Here is a 20,441-nt window from a genome sequence, read left to right on the forward strand (position 1 = left end):
ATGTGTTTTCATGCATTTTTGTGAATCGAAGTTCTGAAAAACTGCAGAGAACTAGTACATGAGTTGATGTTGAAATCTGGACATCTTGTGTCCAGTCAGACATTACAGTGTTTATTCAAGAGAAATAAAACTTGAAAACTATCGATACAAATGCTGAAATTTTACATAAGAGATTTTTTGATTTTGCGCGCACACAAGTTGCTATGCAAATAAAATAGGAAGGAGATACAACAATTTCATTCAAGTCTTTATACAATGGAAACATTTTTAACAGGTTACAGTTGGATATGGGCAGAATTGCCAAGGATAGAAATTACTAAACTTCTGGTATTTTTCTACAGTTACTTGCTATTCATTGACAAAGTTTTGCAAGATTTTATTCAAACCAACACATTGCAATACAGTATCAGGGGTATACATTTGGAGTAAACAAAGGGGGGAAAACCATTCAATATACTTTCTTCAGAGATATCAAAGTTTGGAGTCAGCCTGTTACTATCAATACTCCTAAAACTTTCCTAAACACTGAAATGGGGTGTTCTGCTTCTCTGGTATAGGAAGAAAAAAAAAAGCCAAACTCAGGAAATGATGTAGCGGGTGTTAATTTTACAGCTAATGAAATGTGCATAAAGAAATGACTGCAGTAACTGGTTCACTAAATTTATTTTTAAAATCATAAAACATCTTACAAAAGGGCATTACATTCCGTACATTGCTTTGAATGGATGCTGGGACAAGTGGCCTATCGGTACTTTCTCTCCTCTCCAAAACAACAACAAAAAGGTATAAAAGCAGATGGCTCACAAGTGACAGAAAAACATTACGGTTTACAATCAACATAGAACAAAAAATAAAATCCACCTTCTCTGCTGCTGTTTCAAAATACCAATGTTAGTTTCGCAAGCCACCCCATTCCCACCCACCTATAATGTAAAGAACTAAAACATTACATCTGGTGACAGCAAAAAATTTCACTACACCTCAAATGCAGAACACCTATGAAGCAGAGGAATGTTGGCTTTTTAAACAGAAGCAGATTTAAGAAAAAAAAAAGATGCAGGACTCCTTCAGTTCTTCACTAGTCTTAGAAAAACTTTCCAGAATACTGCTTCACACTATAAAAAAGAAAAAATATCTTGCATTAGAATCCTTCAACATCTGCATACTGCTTCACACTATAAGGAAAAAGAAAAAAAAAGGCAGATATTAGAATGGTTGAACAAAACATCTTGAATCAATCAATTTTTAAAATGCATTACAAGTTTAATAAGAATTAGACAATACATATTATTGGTGAAATACAACATTTAATAATTAGTAGCTAGCTACAGACCAGAATTAAAGTTATACATTGCAATATGCTTTCTAGACAGTGTTTGTTAAACAAGAAAAAGCAAGTCAAAATTGAAAGCTGTTATATACATGGCAGAAGAGGAAGTAATGCTAGTAAGGTGTGAAATGCTGCATTAACAGCAACAATCGTTTTCAACTTGTCCTGTAGAGGTTATGGCCTGTGCCATATGGTAGACTGCGATTTGTTGTCAATTTAGTTATCTAAAAACAACAAAATCACTAGTCTTCCACACAGAACTAGGCCAACATCCACTGAAATCTTCTACATTTTCTACAGGATCTATGTAATAGGTTATGAGTAGAATTTTTTGCAGCAGTTTTCACCAGAGAAAGGAGTGCTTGGTTAAGCCCACTTCCAGCATGATTAGTTTTGATGGTGCCTTCATTGAATAAGAACGAAGAATAGAAGAGAAAAGCATGCTACCAAGTAAGGAAGTTAGTATAAAAAAGGAAACATTCTCATTAGAGAGATAAGTCACACAAAGAAACATTAAGTCTTCATGTAGTTAACATACACAGTAGAGTGATAACTTGCCTGTTTTGCAGTAAATACTGTGCATTTTGAATCTGGTCCTGTGTGCCTGTAATAGTTATTATCCGATCTTCCGAACCCTCTAAGGGCTCATCAATTTTGATTGAAGCTCCTGATTCATGGCGTATCTGTTTAATCCTCTGGCCTCCTTTTCCAATAATAGAACCTGCCAGCTATAAAGAATAGTAGGTTTTAGCCGCAGCTCGTGAATTCACTACTCTAATTCCCTAACACGTTATACCCCGGGGCAAATAATCATAGTTATTTATGAAGGGACTGGAAAGGAAGATGAACATATTTTAACTTTTATAATAAACAGAATGCACCCTTAATATCTGGGACAAGGGAGAATCCACCCCACATGAATACTAAAAACTGTATTGTCTAAATATTTATTAAAATGGAATGAAGAAAGAACAAAGCTAATACATACACTTACATCTTTGGGTATTGTTACTTGTGTGGTAATGATGGGCCCACCGAGATCACCATAAGAGCCACGGCCCCCTGCGTAAGAATAGTCTGATTTTAAAGGGATGCATCTAGCTCTTTTAATGAATAAACTGTAACTCTTGTACAATAAATAGATATGAAAACTTACCATAGCCTGATCCACCCTCGAACTATGAAGAAAAGAGAAAAAATAAAAAGCTTATTTTCTATGTCAGTACTGTGAATATGAACTACTCTAACTTGGGTGTATTCTGGACAGTTGGAAAAATACCTGAGTTCTGCTTTTAAACTATATTATGTACACCTAACCTTTAGAATCTCAAAATAGAGGGCTTGTTTCAGATGTTATCTGCCTAACAAACCTGAGACAGGGAAGATTGCAGGTAAGACCTTTTACCAAACTCCCCCAAACATTGTAAAAATATTGCAGGCTCTGAAAGCTTGGAAGACTCACCACTTTACAGAATTAAATAGTTAAATGGCAAATAAGCAATTAACTAGGTGCACTTCACACACTTAAATGAAGTCAAGGCTAGCACTCATAACAATAAAGGTCAGAACTCCAACATCAATGATTATCACCCAGTTATACAGCCTGCAATATCAGCTGACCTGCTACTACTGTTGAACTTGTTCTAATATTATGACTATCTCACCAAAGGGTTAATTGCATACTATAAACTCTTACACAACTCTTATAATGCAGCTTCATTAAGCTGAGCAGAAATACTGGCAAATCCCTAGAAAGTAGTTATGAACACATGCACACCACATGTGTATACATTTATTTATGCACAAAGTTGACCACTGAAACAAGCCTATGCAAAATGTATTTTAATCAGGAAATAGAGAAATGAATGTTTTTATTCTTCTCAATGTGGATGTAGATCCAAGAGACAACACAACAGTGAATTCAAGGGATATGTTTTCCATTTACATGTTTCATTCCTTTCATAGAACCTGACCACATAAAAATATATTGCACTGGCATTTTTACAACAGGCAAAACAAGGAATGATTCCACACAAATCAACCATTTGGTGGGCAATTCTGTAAAGCCACTATTTAATGAGCTCTTTCCCTTTGTCTGAACAAAATACATTGTTAGTGTATCATGTAACACAATTTGCACGTTTACATATTAACTACAACTCTCAGCCGGACTGCAAGACAAGACTATTTTGAGGGCAACAGTGCTGAATTGCAAGTTGAAGCGTTTGGAATTAACTATGCTGCCTTGGACTAATGGGAGTTGTAGTCCAACACCTAAAAGGCACAGTTGAGCAACTCTGTTGTAGGAAGAGATACAAGGGAAACTGCTAATGATTATTTAGTTTGCCTCTATTTTTCTATCTAGAAGCAAGTATCACTGAATTGACAAATGTAGGATTGAAGTCTTCCATACCAATGGGTTATATGCAGCATTTTACTAAAAATAGTTCTTTACTATTCATTTACTTATTTCCAGAATCAATCAAAAACCAAACATAACATGTCAACTCTTTTCAAATCAGTAACAAATCAAACATGACTGTAAAAAAGGGAAATGTACTCACCATTTCTGGTGTTTCTATGTCATCACAAGCATTAACATGACACTGCATCATCTTGCCAAACAAGGCACATCAGAAAGAAGAGAAAGGAGTGGAGAACATTTGAAACATGTCAGTATATTGAAGCAGATTCATAAGTAACTCAGAAATACACATGCACCCACACATCCCAAATATAACCATGTGAAATAAAAATAGCAGATTAGTTATGGATCACATTCCACAAAAAGCCAAAATGCAGTCTAAGAATGCAAACTGTTCTGGAAGCAGAAGGAGCTAAACAAATTGCTGCTATTACTCTGAAGTCCAAATGATGCACTTTCTATAATAAACTAAACACATGTTGAAAGTCTATGGCTTGTACAGCTGCGCCTTTGATTGAAGCCTGTTGTGGCTAAATTCACTAAAGTGAATTTCACATCTAATACCAACTGCAAAAGTCCTAATTTTAAAATAAGAACACAAGGATGCCTGTTTTGAAAGTCAATAATTGCTAATTACACAACCACACGTAGAATGTATTTTAGTTTTATATTTCAATAATATTCTAAAACACAATACATATAGGCAGTAGTCACAGATTGGATACAGAACTGCAATTTAGGAAATTTGGAAGAAGCAGATACTTCTTGCAGGAGCAATGCCCCCTCTGTTCTGCAGTTATCTTAAAAAGTCTTAATGTAAACCACATTCTTACTGCCTACACAAATTCTGTTTAGAATATATATAATATTGAGTCATTTTATCTCCAACATTTCTTCACACCAATGTGCTTTTGACAGTTCACTGTGAAAAGCACATTTGCTAGAGGCACCCCCTCACTAACCAGAGAGAGAAAACTACATGAAATTGTTTGGACTCTTTTGCCGAAAAATAAAAGTCGACGTTTATATTTTCCAAGACTGATAATTATTCTTTGCTTAAAATAACTGAATTATTATTTACCAAGTTATGGAAGTTCATTATTGCATTCACATTTTTCATCATCAAAGAGAACTTTTAGTGTGCCTTCAAGCTACCTGTTCACTCACGGGCAGCCCCATTTATTTCAAAGGGTTTTCTTAGGCAAATACTCTTGTAGATGTAGTTTTGCTAGTCCCTTCCTCTGAAATTTTGCCTACAGAACCTATTTGTACTGGCAGCCTCCCATCCAAGCACTAACCAGGGTTGATCCTGCTTAGCTTTCAGGATCAGACAGACACTGGTGTCTTTAGGATATTTAGGCTGTACTTGTTGTCATTCTATACATAACCAATTCTGTCCAAGTCAGTGAAATGACACTAGGATGGAAGAAAACTGGAGAAAATAACTGCTCCCCCATCCCATCATAGTGCATATTCTAACTAATGCTCAGAAAATTAGAGGAACAAAACTCTTGACACAACACATTTTTTTCATCAACCAAGTGGCATAAAATGAACACCATTTTCAAGTATCACTACCTTCGCATAATCTCATCAGGTTCTCCCTACACTCAAGCAGATTTTGAGGCTTGGGCACAGAATATCATACTAAAGCTAATGCTTCTAACCGACAATAGCAGTGCACCTAGATACTCCATCCAAAACCTCTTAATAGGTTTGATAGCAGCTGCTGTTTACCGAAGTATCTGTGACCAGAATTATTACACCAGCACTTAGCCATCAGAAGAATGCTCACTGAAAGCTAATACTCTTGATGGGGATTACATGTGTCTTCATAGTACTCAAACTAATCTAGGTCTAACCACTTGCAACTTTACTTATTTTACCCATTACAAGTAGTAGACTTTCTCCACAAAAGCAAAAATTTACATGATCTCCTAGTAACAAGATTAAAAAAGGAAATGCATATTTCACTACCTACTCTTTCACATATGTAGGATTGTTTCCAAAAATTTAGGACAAGGACATTCATATCCAATGGAGAAATATACTTTTATGCTTGTCTCCTTAACAGAAAGTGTCTTAGTGTGATCAAATTTCTCAACAAAACTTACCATTCCATCATAACGATCGCCAGGTCTGCCCCTTCGATCATAAGACATAAGGTCCCTTAAGAAGGCAAAGAATATAATCAGAGTATGCACTTACATTACACTGAATTTTTTATTTATCCCACCCACATTTCAAGGTAAACTCAACCAGCCCCAAACTTTGAGATACAAAAAGCAAACTGATTCGGTAAACCAGTAATTTGTATTAATGGAAAAATATCCTGGCAACAAAATGCGTATTTTAAAAAAATTCATCTCTTCCGCCATACTTCAATCCCATTTGACAGAATGCTACTAATTCAGAACTTTTGCACTCCCTCCTCCAGCAAAATACATTCGCTCCTGACAACTATATAATTTGACACTGCTCTAGCAACATAGTAGTAAGGAAAAAACTAATAAATTTCACTCACCCGCCTCGAGGAGGAGGAGGGGGTGGAAGAGGAAGATTGCGAGCCCGGCTGCCACCTCTGCCACCGCGGCCTGGAGGAGGGGGAGGAGGTCCTCTTCGAGGGCTCATGTCATCATAATCCCTTCGCGGAGGCATGGGGCGACCACGGCCAGGAGGCATTCGGTCAAAGCCCCCTCTGCCACGCATTGGAAAGCCCACAGGCCGCCCCCTTCTGTCATCAAACATCATTGTAAATCCGCCATAGTCATATGTTTCATCATAAAAATTAGGATCATAGGGCTGTGCACGTCCTTTGATTGGTGACTAGTATGAAAAAGGAAACCAAGGTTAGAATGGTCAACACTGTCATGCCACTCAACATACAAAACTTCTGATTTGTTAAATTTATATTCCAACATTTCCTTTAAAATGGATAATACGTAGTCAAACTCCAGTATTAGATAAAACACAAAAATTTAAGTGAACCCTACAATTAAAATAAAATTAAGCCATGTTGACCAGGTTAACATACATACACCTGCCAATCTATGCAGTGGCAAATCTACAGGCAATATGCATAACTTATTTCTCAAAGTAGTGTGTCTCCACACAAATTGAGTTAGTACACCACAAACACGCTGCTAAGACTGTTTACATACAAAAGAGTAACCTGGAAAAGTTAAGGAGTTAACTATTTTCTGGATTAAATTACCTCTGATATAAGATCCAGTATTATTTTGATGCATTCCACAACTCTATCAGGCTTTCCACCAATTAGCACCACTCTGTCAGAAGAATGAGGACAGCACTCTTGGAAGAGCTTAATGGTGGTTTGAGTGTTCTGCCAAGTAAAGTTACATGAAAAGATGTTTTAGAATGAGCATTAACTAGTACATAATCTCAAAGCTACTTAAATCACTATCTTTTAAAATATTTTATGTTGAGCAAGAGGTTAAGTTAAGGAAATACATACACACAAATATACACACACACCCCAGTAGCTTTTTTGTGAGAAGTTTCAGGAATCACCTATTCCAACTCAGGAAGTGATATAATTAGTGTTAACATGCACAGCTGCAAGTAATTAAATACCAAAGGTATCACAAGATGAAAATCACATCTCGAAGTAGCACAATCCTGCCCTCATATAGTCAATGGTTTCAATCCACGGAGTGGGATAAGCTCCCACTGTTAGCCCCACTTTCTGCCAACCTATCAGTTAAAAACATGCAAATGTAAGTAGCTCAATAGGTACTGCTTCAGCGGAAGGTAATGGCGCTCCATGCAGTCATGCCAGCCACATGACCTTGGAGATATCTACGGACAACGCCAGCTCTTCGGTTTAGAAATGGAAATGAGCACCAACCCCCAGAGTTGGACACGACTAGACTTAATGTCAAGCAAAAGCCTTTACCTTTACCTACTTTACCTTTCTACATCTAGCTTCTTAAGACTTTATGCAAAGTCTAAGACAAAAGAACTACTAGCACCCTTCTCTCGAACCCTGAATGACCTCTCTCCAGCAGTTTCATATGGATAATAAGGGATGGGAAAGAGGTCAGACCATTGCAAAATCCAATATGCTGTCATGGGGAAGATTTTCCAGTGAGGTGCAAAGAAATACTACAAAGCAGCACCCGCCAAAGATACTATGAATTACATTGGGCCCTTGGGCTTTGGTTCCAGGGCCCCTAATGAATACTTAAATCTATGGATGCTGAAGTCCCATTATTTACAATGGAATTCTAAAATAGAGTGTGTCTGCGGATCTGTGAAATGGTAGGGTTTGTCTTCCACATATGTATAATAGTACGGAAAATCTAATTTTGCTTTTTTTACTCCCTCTGCTGTATAGGTTAAAAGGACTTGCAGACTCACAATAAATGGAGGACCACGATTGTTTTCTACCTTTCCATGAAGGTTATCTAAATTGAAAGAATCTTTTCATAGAATCATAAAATTGGAAGAGTCCTCATGGTCCATCCAGTCCAATCCCTCTGCCAAGAAGCAGGAAAATCACATTCAAAGGAGCCATCCAGCCTCAGCTTAAAAGCCTCCAAAGGAGCCTCCACCATATCAAAGTTACCATCAATCAACATTGTATTTTTTATTTTAATGGCAACTTTTTCAATCAGTTCTGTCACAACTGAAACCCCAAGTTTAAATGCAGGTTTTAAAAAATAAGTATTTCATCACATGTGCACTAATACTAAAATGTGCTTTTTAAATCAAGATTTCTTTGAAATTCTTTTAACAGTGACTGACAAATGAAGAAATAAATACCTCAAAGCGGAAGATTATACTAAAATAGAAAGTTCAATACAATTAATCTCTGGATAACAAGAAATGACAGAACATTTTAATTATTGCTTCCAAATGGCAATTTCCTTAGAGAAGAGAGGCATTTGTTTTTTTTTTTAAATAGCATTTTGAAATAGTCCTGGTTTTATTAATAGTTCTGAATACAGTGTCTCACAAGAATTATAGAGTATAGTTACAGCTTCCCTACCTTTCTCTTGAGCAATGTTCACTTTCCTGACTTCCCAGAAAGTAGCAAATGCCCATCTATAAGAGACGAGCTGTACTAAATTGTGTAATAGGTATCCTCACTGTCACAGATTAATCTATGGGCTCTATAGGTGCAATCTGTTGGATTTGCTACAAAAGTTGCCTTCCTACAGTCACAGATGAATAGGGAGCTGATATGTATTGTTAATAAGCCATTCAGTTACCCACTCAAGGGGTTGATTTTTAAGGACTATTTCTGCAGAACACTTTGAGTACTATGAATTCAATTTGTCTGCCTGTATTCAAATTAATTATTTAGTAAACATACAAGCAAACAAAATAAAGAACTCATCAGTTCCAATGTGACAGAGTACACTGAAAGTGTCCGAATCTTAAGTCAATCTGAAGATAAAGACATTTAAAGAAAACATAGCTTTCACATATATAAAATCATTTGACTCTCTTGCTTGTTTTTGTAACCAGAATTAAAAGAAACAGAACAAAGTTCAAATTAAGCTCAATAGTCCTTTCCATTTTTTCTTTCTCTGAAAATGATGTCCACTTCCAAATAAAGCAGCAAATACCTTGCATTTGTATTTCATCTCAACTCATCCCTATTCTCATAGCTCAATATATGATTAAGTACTACGTATAACATTTCCATATCTTAATGTAACTGTACCTGACCAAATTTACAATGAGAATATCTTTCCCATCTAACTAGGGTTATATCTAAAACACAAAAATATATTACCTCTCTGAGTTCCTTGATTTTAGCACCCTTGACACCAATGATTCCTCCAGCCAAACTCTGATGAATCAACAGCCTTAATTCGCAGTCGAAGTCACTTCCCTTGTAATGCTGGTACTACGGAAAATTTCGGGAGGGAGTGTGGATCCAAAATTTATTTAAATTAGTATTGTAATAAATTTGCTTCTTTGGTTAATCCATATTAGCAGTATTAGTATATGTTCTTATCTTTAATCAACATATATTAAATGTACTCAGTATATGTTATGCCATGATTCAAAAACCTGTGCAAGTACTGACTCTGGTTATCCAAGGGACGCATTTCCCAAAGTTGGGAAAGATGAAGGATTAGATGTTCAAAGTTGAAAATCCTGTGAAGAAGTGTAAGCACTTCTCTCTCTCTCTCACCCCCCCCCCCTTTTAGGTCGCTTATTGACAAGGCAATGCAATTAATTTCAGATTACTCTAAAATCGTGACACTACACCAGGCAATACTGCACTACCCAGAACTATTATTCCGACTTATCAAGCTTTCTACATTCCTACATTGAATTTAAAGTGAATACATAATTTGATTCAGTGCAGAAAACATTTTTATCCCACTATTCATCCAAAAAGTCTCCCAACAGCAGTTTACAAACTATTAATTTGATATTTCTGTGCCCTCGGCCTTACATCCAAGAAGACAGCAAACAAAAGAAAAGAAAATGGCAGCAGGGGAAGATTAACTTCGGTAGTTTATGACTGCTGTCTTTCTCTTAAGAGGCCAGAGCAATGACAGTCAGAATGGGATATGGGCCTTTCATCAGCTGCTGGAATCAAGCACTGCACCTGGGTACCATGCAAGCACACTCCCTGTGGGCAAAGTGCTGCCCCTGGTTCATGAGAACTGTAAGTATATAGCCTACAGGATCTCCAAAAAACCCCACATTGTAAAATTAATTAATTTAGGGGCAATCTTTACCCTTAAAACTATTCTCATCTACGAAACCTGCCTTAAAACAGGCAACATTTGCTCCCCCCAACCCCTGTGGATCTCAAACCTCCCCTAATAGACAAAAAAGAAAAATTGCTGAAAGTTAGCCAAACAACTCTTAGTTTCAATTGTTTCAGATATGTTGCGCACTTACCTCCTCTAAAGTAGGGATGATTTTCTTTAAAATTTCTCCAATTGTTTCAATATCTGCACTTATACTCAGTATGCTGTCGTGTCACATTATCCAAAGTCACGAACAAGATGGGGAAAAGGTGAAATAAGTTGTGTATTCATACTTAAATGGACTGTAAGTCAGCTCTTGAGTAGAACTTAGTTAATATTCCCCATTTAAGTAAGCCTGCTTATTGAAGTTATAGCACATGCACCTCTTTTGTATGCCCAATCATATAGATGGTAAAAGTTTAAAACAAGATTTGAGATAGCGAACGAAGTTCTTGGAAGGAGGCAGATTAAGTGGAAAAGAAACTGACGAAGTACCGAAAGTCGGAGTGAATATTCATATTCCCCGCCACCATTATTTGAGGACACCCTCACTATTACATTATTAAAACTGGCACACCCTTTCCTAGGAGACATGGGAATATGCAAGTAGTGAACATTGTATTTGGAATAGGGTTATGAGACCAGTTAGAAATTAGATTACTAATGGGCTCCGCAAGAAAACAAATACAAATGCAAGACGGAAAAAAAAAGACAATACAAATGAGAAGTGAAGGAGAGTGAACCAGGAGTTAGCATTTCATCAGAAAAAATTATGAACAGGCAATGCTTGGGGAGCAAGGTGGGCCACAAAGACAGAGCAGAGCAAAAAACTATTTTGAAACAATCTGATTTACAATGCAGCAAATATACAACAATTGAAGCTGTGCTCCTTCCATTGAAATAAAATTAGTGGATTGTTGGGTGGGCAACTCACGTAAAAGTTCAGTGACAAAAATACTTAATGGGGAAAATAAGACAGAAAACTTTAAAAAAAAAACAATACACCGTCTACGGGGATACTATTTAATTATATAAAGGCAGGTAATAATATACATTTCTCTCTTTCTAATCAGGCAGTGAGGCATAAACTGTTGGGACATACCGCTCGGGGCCACTGCTGTCTGGGACTGAAACACTGGCATTGTACTGCATTGGTCATTGGCGTTCGTGGATGTTGGCATTGGGCATGGGCATTCAATCAGAAGTTGTCAAGTAAGGCACCCGTTTGGCAACGAGCACATTTTTGGGCATAGCCAACCAGGGTTTTCACATGGGCGTTCAGGGGCGGATGGGCCAACGTCATGGTGGGCAACGCAGGGGCAAGTCGATCCAGTACATGGGCAACGGAGAGATATATGGCCAAAAAAACAAGGAGAGGGAAGAGGGGGAAAAGCAATAAATTTTAATTTAATACAAACTATACTCATTACTCTCAATGAAACAAGCTTAAGTTGTTCTGAAGACTAACACAATACGGAATGCTACAATGACTGTGGCTTAACTGTTATGGACTGTAAAAATGTGTTACTTGGCCTAAACTACTTTTAACATTAAAAGTTTAGTAGCAGGCTGGCTCATGAGGGTAGACACAAGATCTGCAGAGATTCAGATTACTGAAATCCTGGGAAAACTGGGAAAGCCACTAATCCAGGAATTATATGTATGAAATCTGTATTTAGGTAGGTGAATGTTTCAAGTACACTAGCTTCAGAAAGGTCTGTTATTTCACAAGTGATTGTTACCCAGGTTCTTGTTTATACCTCAGATCTAAAGTTGACAATTACAACATTCTGCAGGAGTTTATTTTACAATATAATGAAAATATCAAACACAACGTGAAATGATATATTGCCAAATAGTGCATTAAATACCAATATTACTATGACTTTAAAAATACACAGTAAAAGAATTGTTTTACGAAGCATAGTGTTGAATTATGAGGCACAACTAATATTGAACGTGTCTATTCACAAGAGTCAACCCACTATAAAAAGTAAACATATTTAAAGCCATGTTCACTGAGAATTCCTTCCAGGCTAGAACTCATGTACCAGGTTCCACTCCCATATACAACTATCATGCCAACTGGAACATTTATCTCCTAAAGAGATAGCTTGTTTTACACAAGATCATCCCATAGATGGGTAAAGAACAATCACCTGCAATTTGGGAACAACTGCATTAAAGATGAAATTTAAATTATCCAGTAGTGCAAGTTAAGGCAACAGAATGCCTTGTTTCTGTAAAAATGGGGAGCAGGAATCTTTTCTCATGACTTATTCCATTTTAAAAAAATTATAGTATCAATGGAATACCCTGACAACTGATCTTAATTTTTAACAATGGTTTGCATAGTCTTCACAGTTGCTAGAAGTGTATATAATCTGCTTTAAATGTTATGTTCTGTAAATAATCAGTGTTTAACTCATAAATACTTACGTCTGTACGAAGCGCCTTAATATTTTTGCCACCTTTGCCAATAACTGCTCCAGCGTTCTAAGGAAGCAAAAAGTTAAGATTAGTTTCTCAAACACAATCTATAGAAATACAACTTCTCTCTAACATTTGTGAAATATATAATTTATAATGCCTATATTAGAGCTATTGCACAATCCAATGGTTTGGTTCCTTAAACATCTGTAGCCCTTAAGGTTATCACTTAGAAAGCAGTTTTTAACTCCATGAACCAGCTGTTCAAATAGGAATTTCCCCTATTTTGAAAAACATCAAAAGATAAACTTATGCTCAATTCTTTAATTTAAAATCCACCTGATTCCTATTACTGGATCTTCGGGTTTGGAAAGGAAGGAAACAACGTAGATACTAGCACTCTGAATTATGCCTATTCTGAATAGTGACATTGGAAGGTTATTTTTCCAACTTTAGATGCTTCTTGGTGATTCTTTTCTATGGAATAAAATTCCATAGAAATGCTACATGCTGGGCAATCTCCCAATGTTAAGATTTCCAAGGCAAGAAGATCACCTAATGCACTGCTTATCATGAGAGGGTCTGAATTTACTCCACAGTTCTGATGGAGTGCTGAGATGGTAGAAGATTGTTGAGTACACACAAAGAAAACCAATAGCTGAAATCAGAGCATATTCTATTTAAGGTACCTAAAACATTTTCTAGAAAAGATTCTATGACCCCTTCCCCCCAAAAAAACATATCCCGTCTCTGTGCTTGGTATTCTTGGAAGCAGTTTCCTTGAACAAAAACATCTACTTTTTCTCCCAAACGGAAATCACTGCATGTTGGCCTATACCCTCTGACACTCTTCAATTGTTCATCCAAAATTCAACATAAACAGCCAAATTAAACAAAATATTATGTATACAATTTTTGAAAAATATATTAACGAAACAGAAAACATACTTTGCTCTGAAGCAGAATGCGCAGTTCTACCATTTCGTCAGTGTTCCTGGACCTTTTGAAGGCCTGTTCTTCTTCAGTATCTTCAGCTGGCCGTTTGCCTGGAATTAGAGGAAAAACAAAATAAGGAAAAGAGGGGTGTTGCTTTTTCAAGCAGCAAAAGACATGTATTTTCATTAAACTATATACATAAATCAACTATTATCAACAAGACTGAAAATCTACTCTGAATTTTAAGCCTAACTAATAGCAAAGACTAATAAGGAAAATTTACACATCACTTTTAGTAAAAAAAAAAAAACAAAAACAAAAAACAAAACAAAAAAAAACAAAAAAAAACTTCAGTGAACAGTCAGTGAATCTTAGGAACCTTATTGCCCCCATTTTTCGACAGGAAACCAGAAACACTATTTAGGAGCTAACCTAATTCTTTTATACTTATATTAACTATGCCATTTATGTCAAATACTACCCAACCTGTGGTGTCAAAACGTATTTCTGTGATTTCACAGAAACCAAAGAACCACTTTTATTTCAGTTTTTTGTAATTAACAAATTATTTAATATTTTGAATTTTAATGTTTACAGTCACAAGATGTAACACAGCACATACACAACATTCTGAATTCCATACCTGTGCAATTCAAATATTATTCTTTTAAACTTTTTAAAATAAAATACTTTAAAATGAGGACAATATGCTGTCAATTTAGTAAATGAAAATGACACGGCAGCATTCCCTTTTTTCCACCAGTAAACAACACACTGCTAGAATCCATTTTCCCTCTCCTCCCATACCTTGCAAATCTGCTATGCAGAATTGCAAGCCACCTGAAGCATATTTAGGGCAAAGGGAGAAAACCCACTTGCACAATAATGAATGCAGTTTGATTTAATATATACATATCTACCAAGTAATACTTAGTTCCAGAATATGCAATAATAGCATTCACAGTTGATAAATCAAGCATGTATTAATCCAATTAATAAATGTTTAAGCCTATTGTTAGACCCTTGCTACAAATTTCACTTACATTACAACTATAATTTGCACTCGCTACAATAAAACTTACCATTAGTTTCTGTATTAGTAAAAGTCTCCTCTTGCTGTTCAGTCTCCATTATTCTAAGACTTGTAGGTAAAACCTGCCAAACAATATATAAGGAAAGAGCTTTAGCCACAAACTGGGCACCTTGTTAAGTGACAAGAAACAGGAGAATGTTTTGCTTACAGCACTTACCAATATTATATAGCTTTGCCAAGCAAGACTTAAATGTTCTGGGCGGGATCAAAGATCAGACAGCCTATGAAAAGCAACACACATTAAGTAATGGGCTTGATCTTTTACAAAATTAGATTATGTTCAGATAAGCCAACCTTTATTAACACACATGTTGCTATCCCCCCCCAGTGGCCAACTTTTCTCTGTCCTGCAATTCCAAGCCATACACTATTTAAGGCTAGCATTAAAAGTATTTAGCTAACTTCATAATTAAATAGATCTGTTTCATTCTGAACATGTGACTTGGTCAGATTAAGAAAAGTGTAAATACACAATTTTTCCTACTTTAGGCTAGTTTCTACATCTGATTGGCTCCACAAAACAACTTTGGGAGAGATAAAGCGGGCTAGAAATAAATATAATAATAATGCCACTGGGTAGATTTAGCAATTTTAACATTCACACTGAAATGTTTAAATTTATTTTTTCCCATATAAAACACTTTCTGTATCTGTTACTAAAATGAATGCTTATTTTTGCATCATGCAACAGAATTCATTTAATTCAATACTAAGTCAGAAAATAAACTTTAAAAATATGAAGCACTTCAGTCTCCCACTAAGTGAGGGAATACAACACATCTTTAAATCCAGGTATCATAGTATCAATAAGAGGAAAGTACATAGTCAACAAGAGAGGTAGAAGGGGATTGCTTCCATTTTCAACATACCTCATACTGCTAGAAATAAAACTGCGGCTGGAATCTGCAGTTTGAATCTGAATTATATGGTTAGTGTAGACTCATATAATGCAGTTAAATTGCATTATATGGATCTGCACTGTCTATATAATGCAGCTCCAAAGTGCATGATATGGCAGTGTAGATCCAGCCTAACCTTAACACATGTCCATTCTATCTTTTGTGCTTGGCGCAACCTCTTTAAAACTGTTCAAAGCTCCCAATCACAACTGAAACCAGGTTCAGGATCCATCATAAAGAACCCTACTAATTTGCAATGCAAGGAGCAAGGCAACAGCTGTATCATGCAGGCAATGCTCAAGCAAAATTATAGTTTTTCAATCATGGCTCAACGTGGGAGAGGGGAGGGTTAGAATATTGTCACAGGCATGAAGCCTTGAGCTATACTTTTCTTACAACAAAAAGGATAGCCAACTCTCTTCCCTGCCCCGTGAGCTGTTGCCAGGGTAGACTATAATGCAACCAATGAAAGAGCCCAACAATTCATGGCTAGTCCGATTTCACAGCAAAAACGTATTAGTCTGGAAATCTCTTATATGAAAATCTATAATGCTCCAAAATTGTCCCCAGGGGTGTCTGAGATAGTGGAGTAGTACCTTTGTTTTCTGATGCTTCAAAGTACACACATTTTTACTTCATGCACATTTTTTAAAAAATGCTGCGTACAAAATCACCTTCAGGCTATATACATAAGATGTATATGAAAGAAATGATTTTTGTGTTTAAACTCGAGTCCCATCTCCGAGACTTCCCATTATACACACACACACCTCAAAACATGAAACATTACTGGTACCAAACATTTCAAATTAGGGTACGTCAAGGGGAGACAAAGACCTCATTTACGCAGATCATTTAATGCAGTTTTCAAACCGGTATTAAAGTTATTTCGCTGTGCAGACTACATAGAAATCCTGGAACCACTTTGGGGCTTAAACCACAGAACACTAGTACACATTTCTTTCAGTAACTTTCATGGCGAGTTTGTTCTCTAGTAACAAACTGTATTGTAGATGGGGTCCAAGGGATCTCATTACAGTGTTCCCTCACTTATCGCGGGGGTTAGGTTCCAGGACCACCCGCAATAAATAAATATCCGCGAAGTAGGACCACTATATTTATTCTAATATTTATACATTATTTTAGTTATACACTATTTTAAGTCTTTATCAACCAGTCGTGTGTTCATAAATCACCTCCTTCTCCTCCTGTTGCCACTTGGGCTCCTTTTCTCTCCCTTTGGCTTCTCCTTCCTCCCCTTCCGTAGGCTGTAAATTGTAATTTTTTATGGTTTATAATAGTATTTTAGAGTTTATTGAAAAACAGCGAATCCGCGAAAAGTGAACCGCAAAGTAGTGAGGGAACACTGTATATACGCACAAATAACTCAAATCCAGGCACACTTCTAGCCCAAGACATTTCAAATCAGAAAAACCCAGGCCCAATCTATACTGACCATTTAACACAGTTTGAAACTGGAGTTAGCACCCCGGTTTGTCTAACAACAATGTGGGCCTCAAACTGGTTCCTATATAGTAAGCAAGCATGTTTGGAGCGAATAAGGAAGAGGACCTTTTTGGTGGTTGCTCCCAGACTTTGGAAATACCTTCCAAGAGATGAAGATGGTCCCATCCTTGCTTGCATTCCTAAAGCTGATAGACATTTCTGTGCCATCAAGTATTTGGGGGAGGATATGGGGCACATTGCTGAGGAGATTGTGGGTGGGAAGGGGGGGGTTGTGTGTTTTAAATTTAATCTTTATTGTATTTTAATTTTATATCCACCCACTAGTATTTTAATTCTCTGTCTTTGCTTTAAATTGTTATTAGATTGTGTGGTTGTTAGACACCTTGAGTTCTTACGGAGAGAAATGCAGGATATAAACAAAGCTTATATAATAAAATAATAATAGCTTCAAATTGCATTGAAAATGGGGCCCATTACATAGATTCAAATCCAGGCAGTCCGCAAGTTACGAAAAAGATAAGCTCTGAATGTTTGTTCTTAAGTTGAAATTGTATTTAAGTTGAAACAGGTACATTTAAAAGCATAAATCCATCTAAATATTTTCTTTTGATAGCATAGGGAAAGTATCCCTGCAGTGTTTGTTTTGCTGTCTGAGCCCTTGTTCAAAATATTTCCCTACACTTTCTATCCCTGTGAGAACTGGATTTTGAAAAATGTGGCTTGTTGTGGAATCAAGGGTTGGGGATACAGTTACAGTGGACACACAATTACCCCATGACAACTCTTCCAGGAGTGGATTTCCTTTTCCTCGGGGTAGATTTCCTCTCAATTTCTGTTTTCTCCTCATTTATAACTAGGGCCCCTTCCACACAGCTGAATAAAATCCCACATTATCTGCTTTAAACTGGAATATATGGCTGTGTAGAAGGGCCCTAGGAGTTGTATGTAAATTGGATGCTTGTAACTCAGGAACTGCCTGTAATCCAAAACTAGACACACTCCTGATCTCAAGCTATTTACATCACGAAAACTCAGGCCCCTTCCACACAGCTGAATAAAATCCACCATTTTCTGCTTTAAACTGGAATATATGGCAGTGTGGACTCAGATAACTCAGTTCAAAGCAGATATTGTGGGATTTTCTGCTTTGATATTCTGGGTTATATGGCTGTGTGGAGGGGCCTTTAGGCCCCCTCTACTACACTGCTCCAGTCATCAAATCAGATAATCCACATTTGAACAGGATTATGAGTCTACACAGCTATATAATCCAGTTCAAAGCCAATAATCTGGATTTCATATGCAGTGTAGAAGGCGCCTCTGGTCCCATCTACACTTAACATTTAATACAATTCGAAGCACAGTGTGGCTAAACAACAAACGCTCACAAAAGCGAACGGAAGCCCTCAATATGCATCAAGGGCTTGTCTAACCGCCATGCGGGACTCAAACTATGTAATCATCTGCACAAAAAAGGCACTTACTTCAACACTGTCTTGAAAAAGCTTTAAATGGTCAGTGTGTAGATGGGGCACTCCAGAGGCCAATGAGGACCTAGAGCACTTCCACACAGCTATATAACCCAGAATATCAAGGCAGAAAATCCCACAATATCTGCTTTGAACTGGGATATCTAAGTCCACACTGCCATATATTCCAGTTCAAAGCAGATATTGTGGGATTTCCTGCCTTGTTATTCTGCGGGTCCTTCCACAAAGCCCTATATCCCAGAATATCATGGCAGAAATCCCCACATTATCTTAGTGTGTACTCGGATAACCCAGTTCAAAGCAGATATTGTGGGATTTTTCTGCCTTGATATTCTAGGATATAGGTCTGTGTGGAAGGGCCCTGGGGCGCTTAAAGCTCTGCTCCTTTGCGGCTCTGGAGCCCCTTCCACACAGCTGAATAAAATCCCACATTATCTGCTTTGAACTGTAATATACGCCAGCGTGGACTTGGGGCCCTTCCACATAGCTATAAAACCCTCAATATCTGCTTTTAACTGGGTTATTTGCGTCCGCACAGCTGAATAAAATCACACCTTTTCTGCTTTGAACTGAAATATACGGCAGTGTGAACGCAGGTAACCCAGTTCAAAGCTGACAATGTGGGATTTTATGCAGCTGTGTGGAAGGGGCCTCTGCGTTGCATAATCTCGGACCCGTTTTTAGTAGAGTGCAGTGGGACCAAAAATGGCGGCGGCTCTGGCTCTGCGCGCTGTAATGGCGCTGGCGAGCGGAAGAAGCCCCGCCACGCGGCCGCCGCTCTCCCCCTCCATCCAGCCCCGCCGAGACACAAAAGAGCCCCGTCCCTTTCTTCTCCCCTGAAGGCGGCGGAGGAAAGAAAGGCTCTGGCTGCGAGAGAGGCGCCCGAGAAAGAGGCGGAAACGCCTTTCGATGGTCTCATCCGCCATGATTTGTGCAGCAACCGCCGCAAAACAAGCGGCGCTTCATTGCTGTGCCAAAGTGGAGGCCGCGGAACGAAATAAGATCCCCCCCCCCGCCCTCCTAGAAGGCGCCATACTTTCTCCACTACACGCCCCGAATATACATATTATATACATATCTGTACGCACACAAAAACGGCGAGGACCCCCGCTACACACGACCCCTCAGAAACCTCCAGGCCGAGGTTCTCTCCTCTTTCTTTCTTACTCCGCTGAATCCGCCTCTGCAAATGCGAAACGGACTCCCACAGCAAGACGCGCGCGCGCACCCACAGCAACCACGGTCGCCCTCTTATTGGCTGCCTTTCCTCTGCGCCGCGCCCCTATTGGTTGTTAGGACTGTCCCTTTGATTTTTTCCCCCCTATCTCTCTGAAATCCCGCCCTCCGTGGAGGCTTTCAGCCAGCGACTAGGCCTCATCCCTTCAGAGAGCGCTGCAGACGACATCTCCCTCGTTTACGCAAACCGCCGCCCCAATTAGTTCAATTACACATCGCGAAATACTTACTTGTGATAATAGCAATAAATACTTTAAAAATGAAAGTGACTTGTCTAGTCTTTCAATTCGCAGGGGGCCGAGAAGAGGGTGAAGGAGAAGGGAATTGACCTCGGGGCCTCGGCGTGAGGAGAGAGAAAAAGGGAGAGAGAAAATGGCGGCGGGGCAAACTCCGCC

The 20,441-nt window shown here is 37.9% G+C and overlaps 1 protein-coding gene and 1 non-coding gene across 7 annotated transcripts; both read right to left on the reverse strand.

Moving 5' to 3' along the window:
* Positions 1-63: 63 nt before the first annotated feature.
* On the reverse strand, positions 64-20,415 carry hnrnpk (heterogeneous nuclear ribonucleoprotein K). 6 transcript variants are annotated; one of them, XM_008103247.3, is made up of 16 exons: positions 20,277-20,415; positions 15,112-15,175; positions 14,944-15,016; positions 13,874-13,971; positions 12,935-12,991; positions 11,598-11,641; positions 10,647-10,719; positions 9,520-9,633; positions 6,970-7,098; positions 6,280-6,581; positions 5,870-5,924; positions 3,895-3,945; positions 2,487-2,508; positions 2,319-2,407; positions 1,889-2,058; positions 64-1,175 (listed from the first exon to the last, which is right to left on the reverse strand). In XM_008103247.3, the coding sequence occupies exons 3-16, from the start codon at positions 14,990-14,992 to the stop codon at positions 1,142-1,144; spliced, it is 1,287 nt and encodes a 428-aa protein (XP_008101454.1). In that variant the 5' UTR covers positions 14,993-15,016; positions 15,112-15,175; positions 20,277-20,415; the 3' UTR covers positions 64-1,141. The 6 variants fall into 6 exon arrangements, with proteins under 6 accessions (XP_008101454.1, XP_008101458.1, XP_003216510.1 ...); XM_008103251.3 differs by lacking the exon at positions 20,277-20,415 and adding an exon at positions 19,899-20,037 and having other exon boundaries at positions 9,520-9,627; XM_003216462.4 differs by lacking the exon at positions 20,277-20,415 and adding an exon at positions 19,899-20,037 and having other exon boundaries at positions 64-1,115; positions 2,325-2,407.
* Positions 1,500-1,601, reverse strand: mir7-2 (microRNA mir-7-2). The gene has a single exon (NR_129983.1). It is a non-coding gene; the product is annotated as a microRNA mir-7-2 (primary transcript).
* Positions 20,416-20,441: the final 26 nt, after the last annotated feature.

The sequence above is a fragment of the Anolis carolinensis genome, chromosome 2 (genome assembly GCF_035594765.1).
Source record: "Anolis carolinensis isolate JA03-04 chromosome 2, rAnoCar3.1.pri, whole genome shotgun sequence".
Classification (NCBI taxonomy): domain Eukaryota; kingdom Metazoa; phylum Chordata; class Lepidosauria; order Squamata; family Dactyloidae; genus Anolis; species Anolis carolinensis.

Excerpts from the sequence above, each read along its gene's own strand:
- hnrnpk (XM_008103247.3), bottom strand. The coding sequence starts at position 14,992 with ATGGAGACTGAACAGCAAGAGGAGACTTTTACTAATACAGAAACTAAT. Across the intron at positions 7,099-9,519 it reads AAATCAAGGAACTCAGAGAG|AACACTCAAACCACCATTAA; the intron begins GTAATATATTTT and ends TTTACTTGGCAG. Across the intron at positions 5,925-6,279 it reads CCTCCTCCTCCTCGAGGCGG|GGACCTTATGTCTTATGATC; the intron begins GTGAGTGAAATT and ends TGCCTTCTTAAG.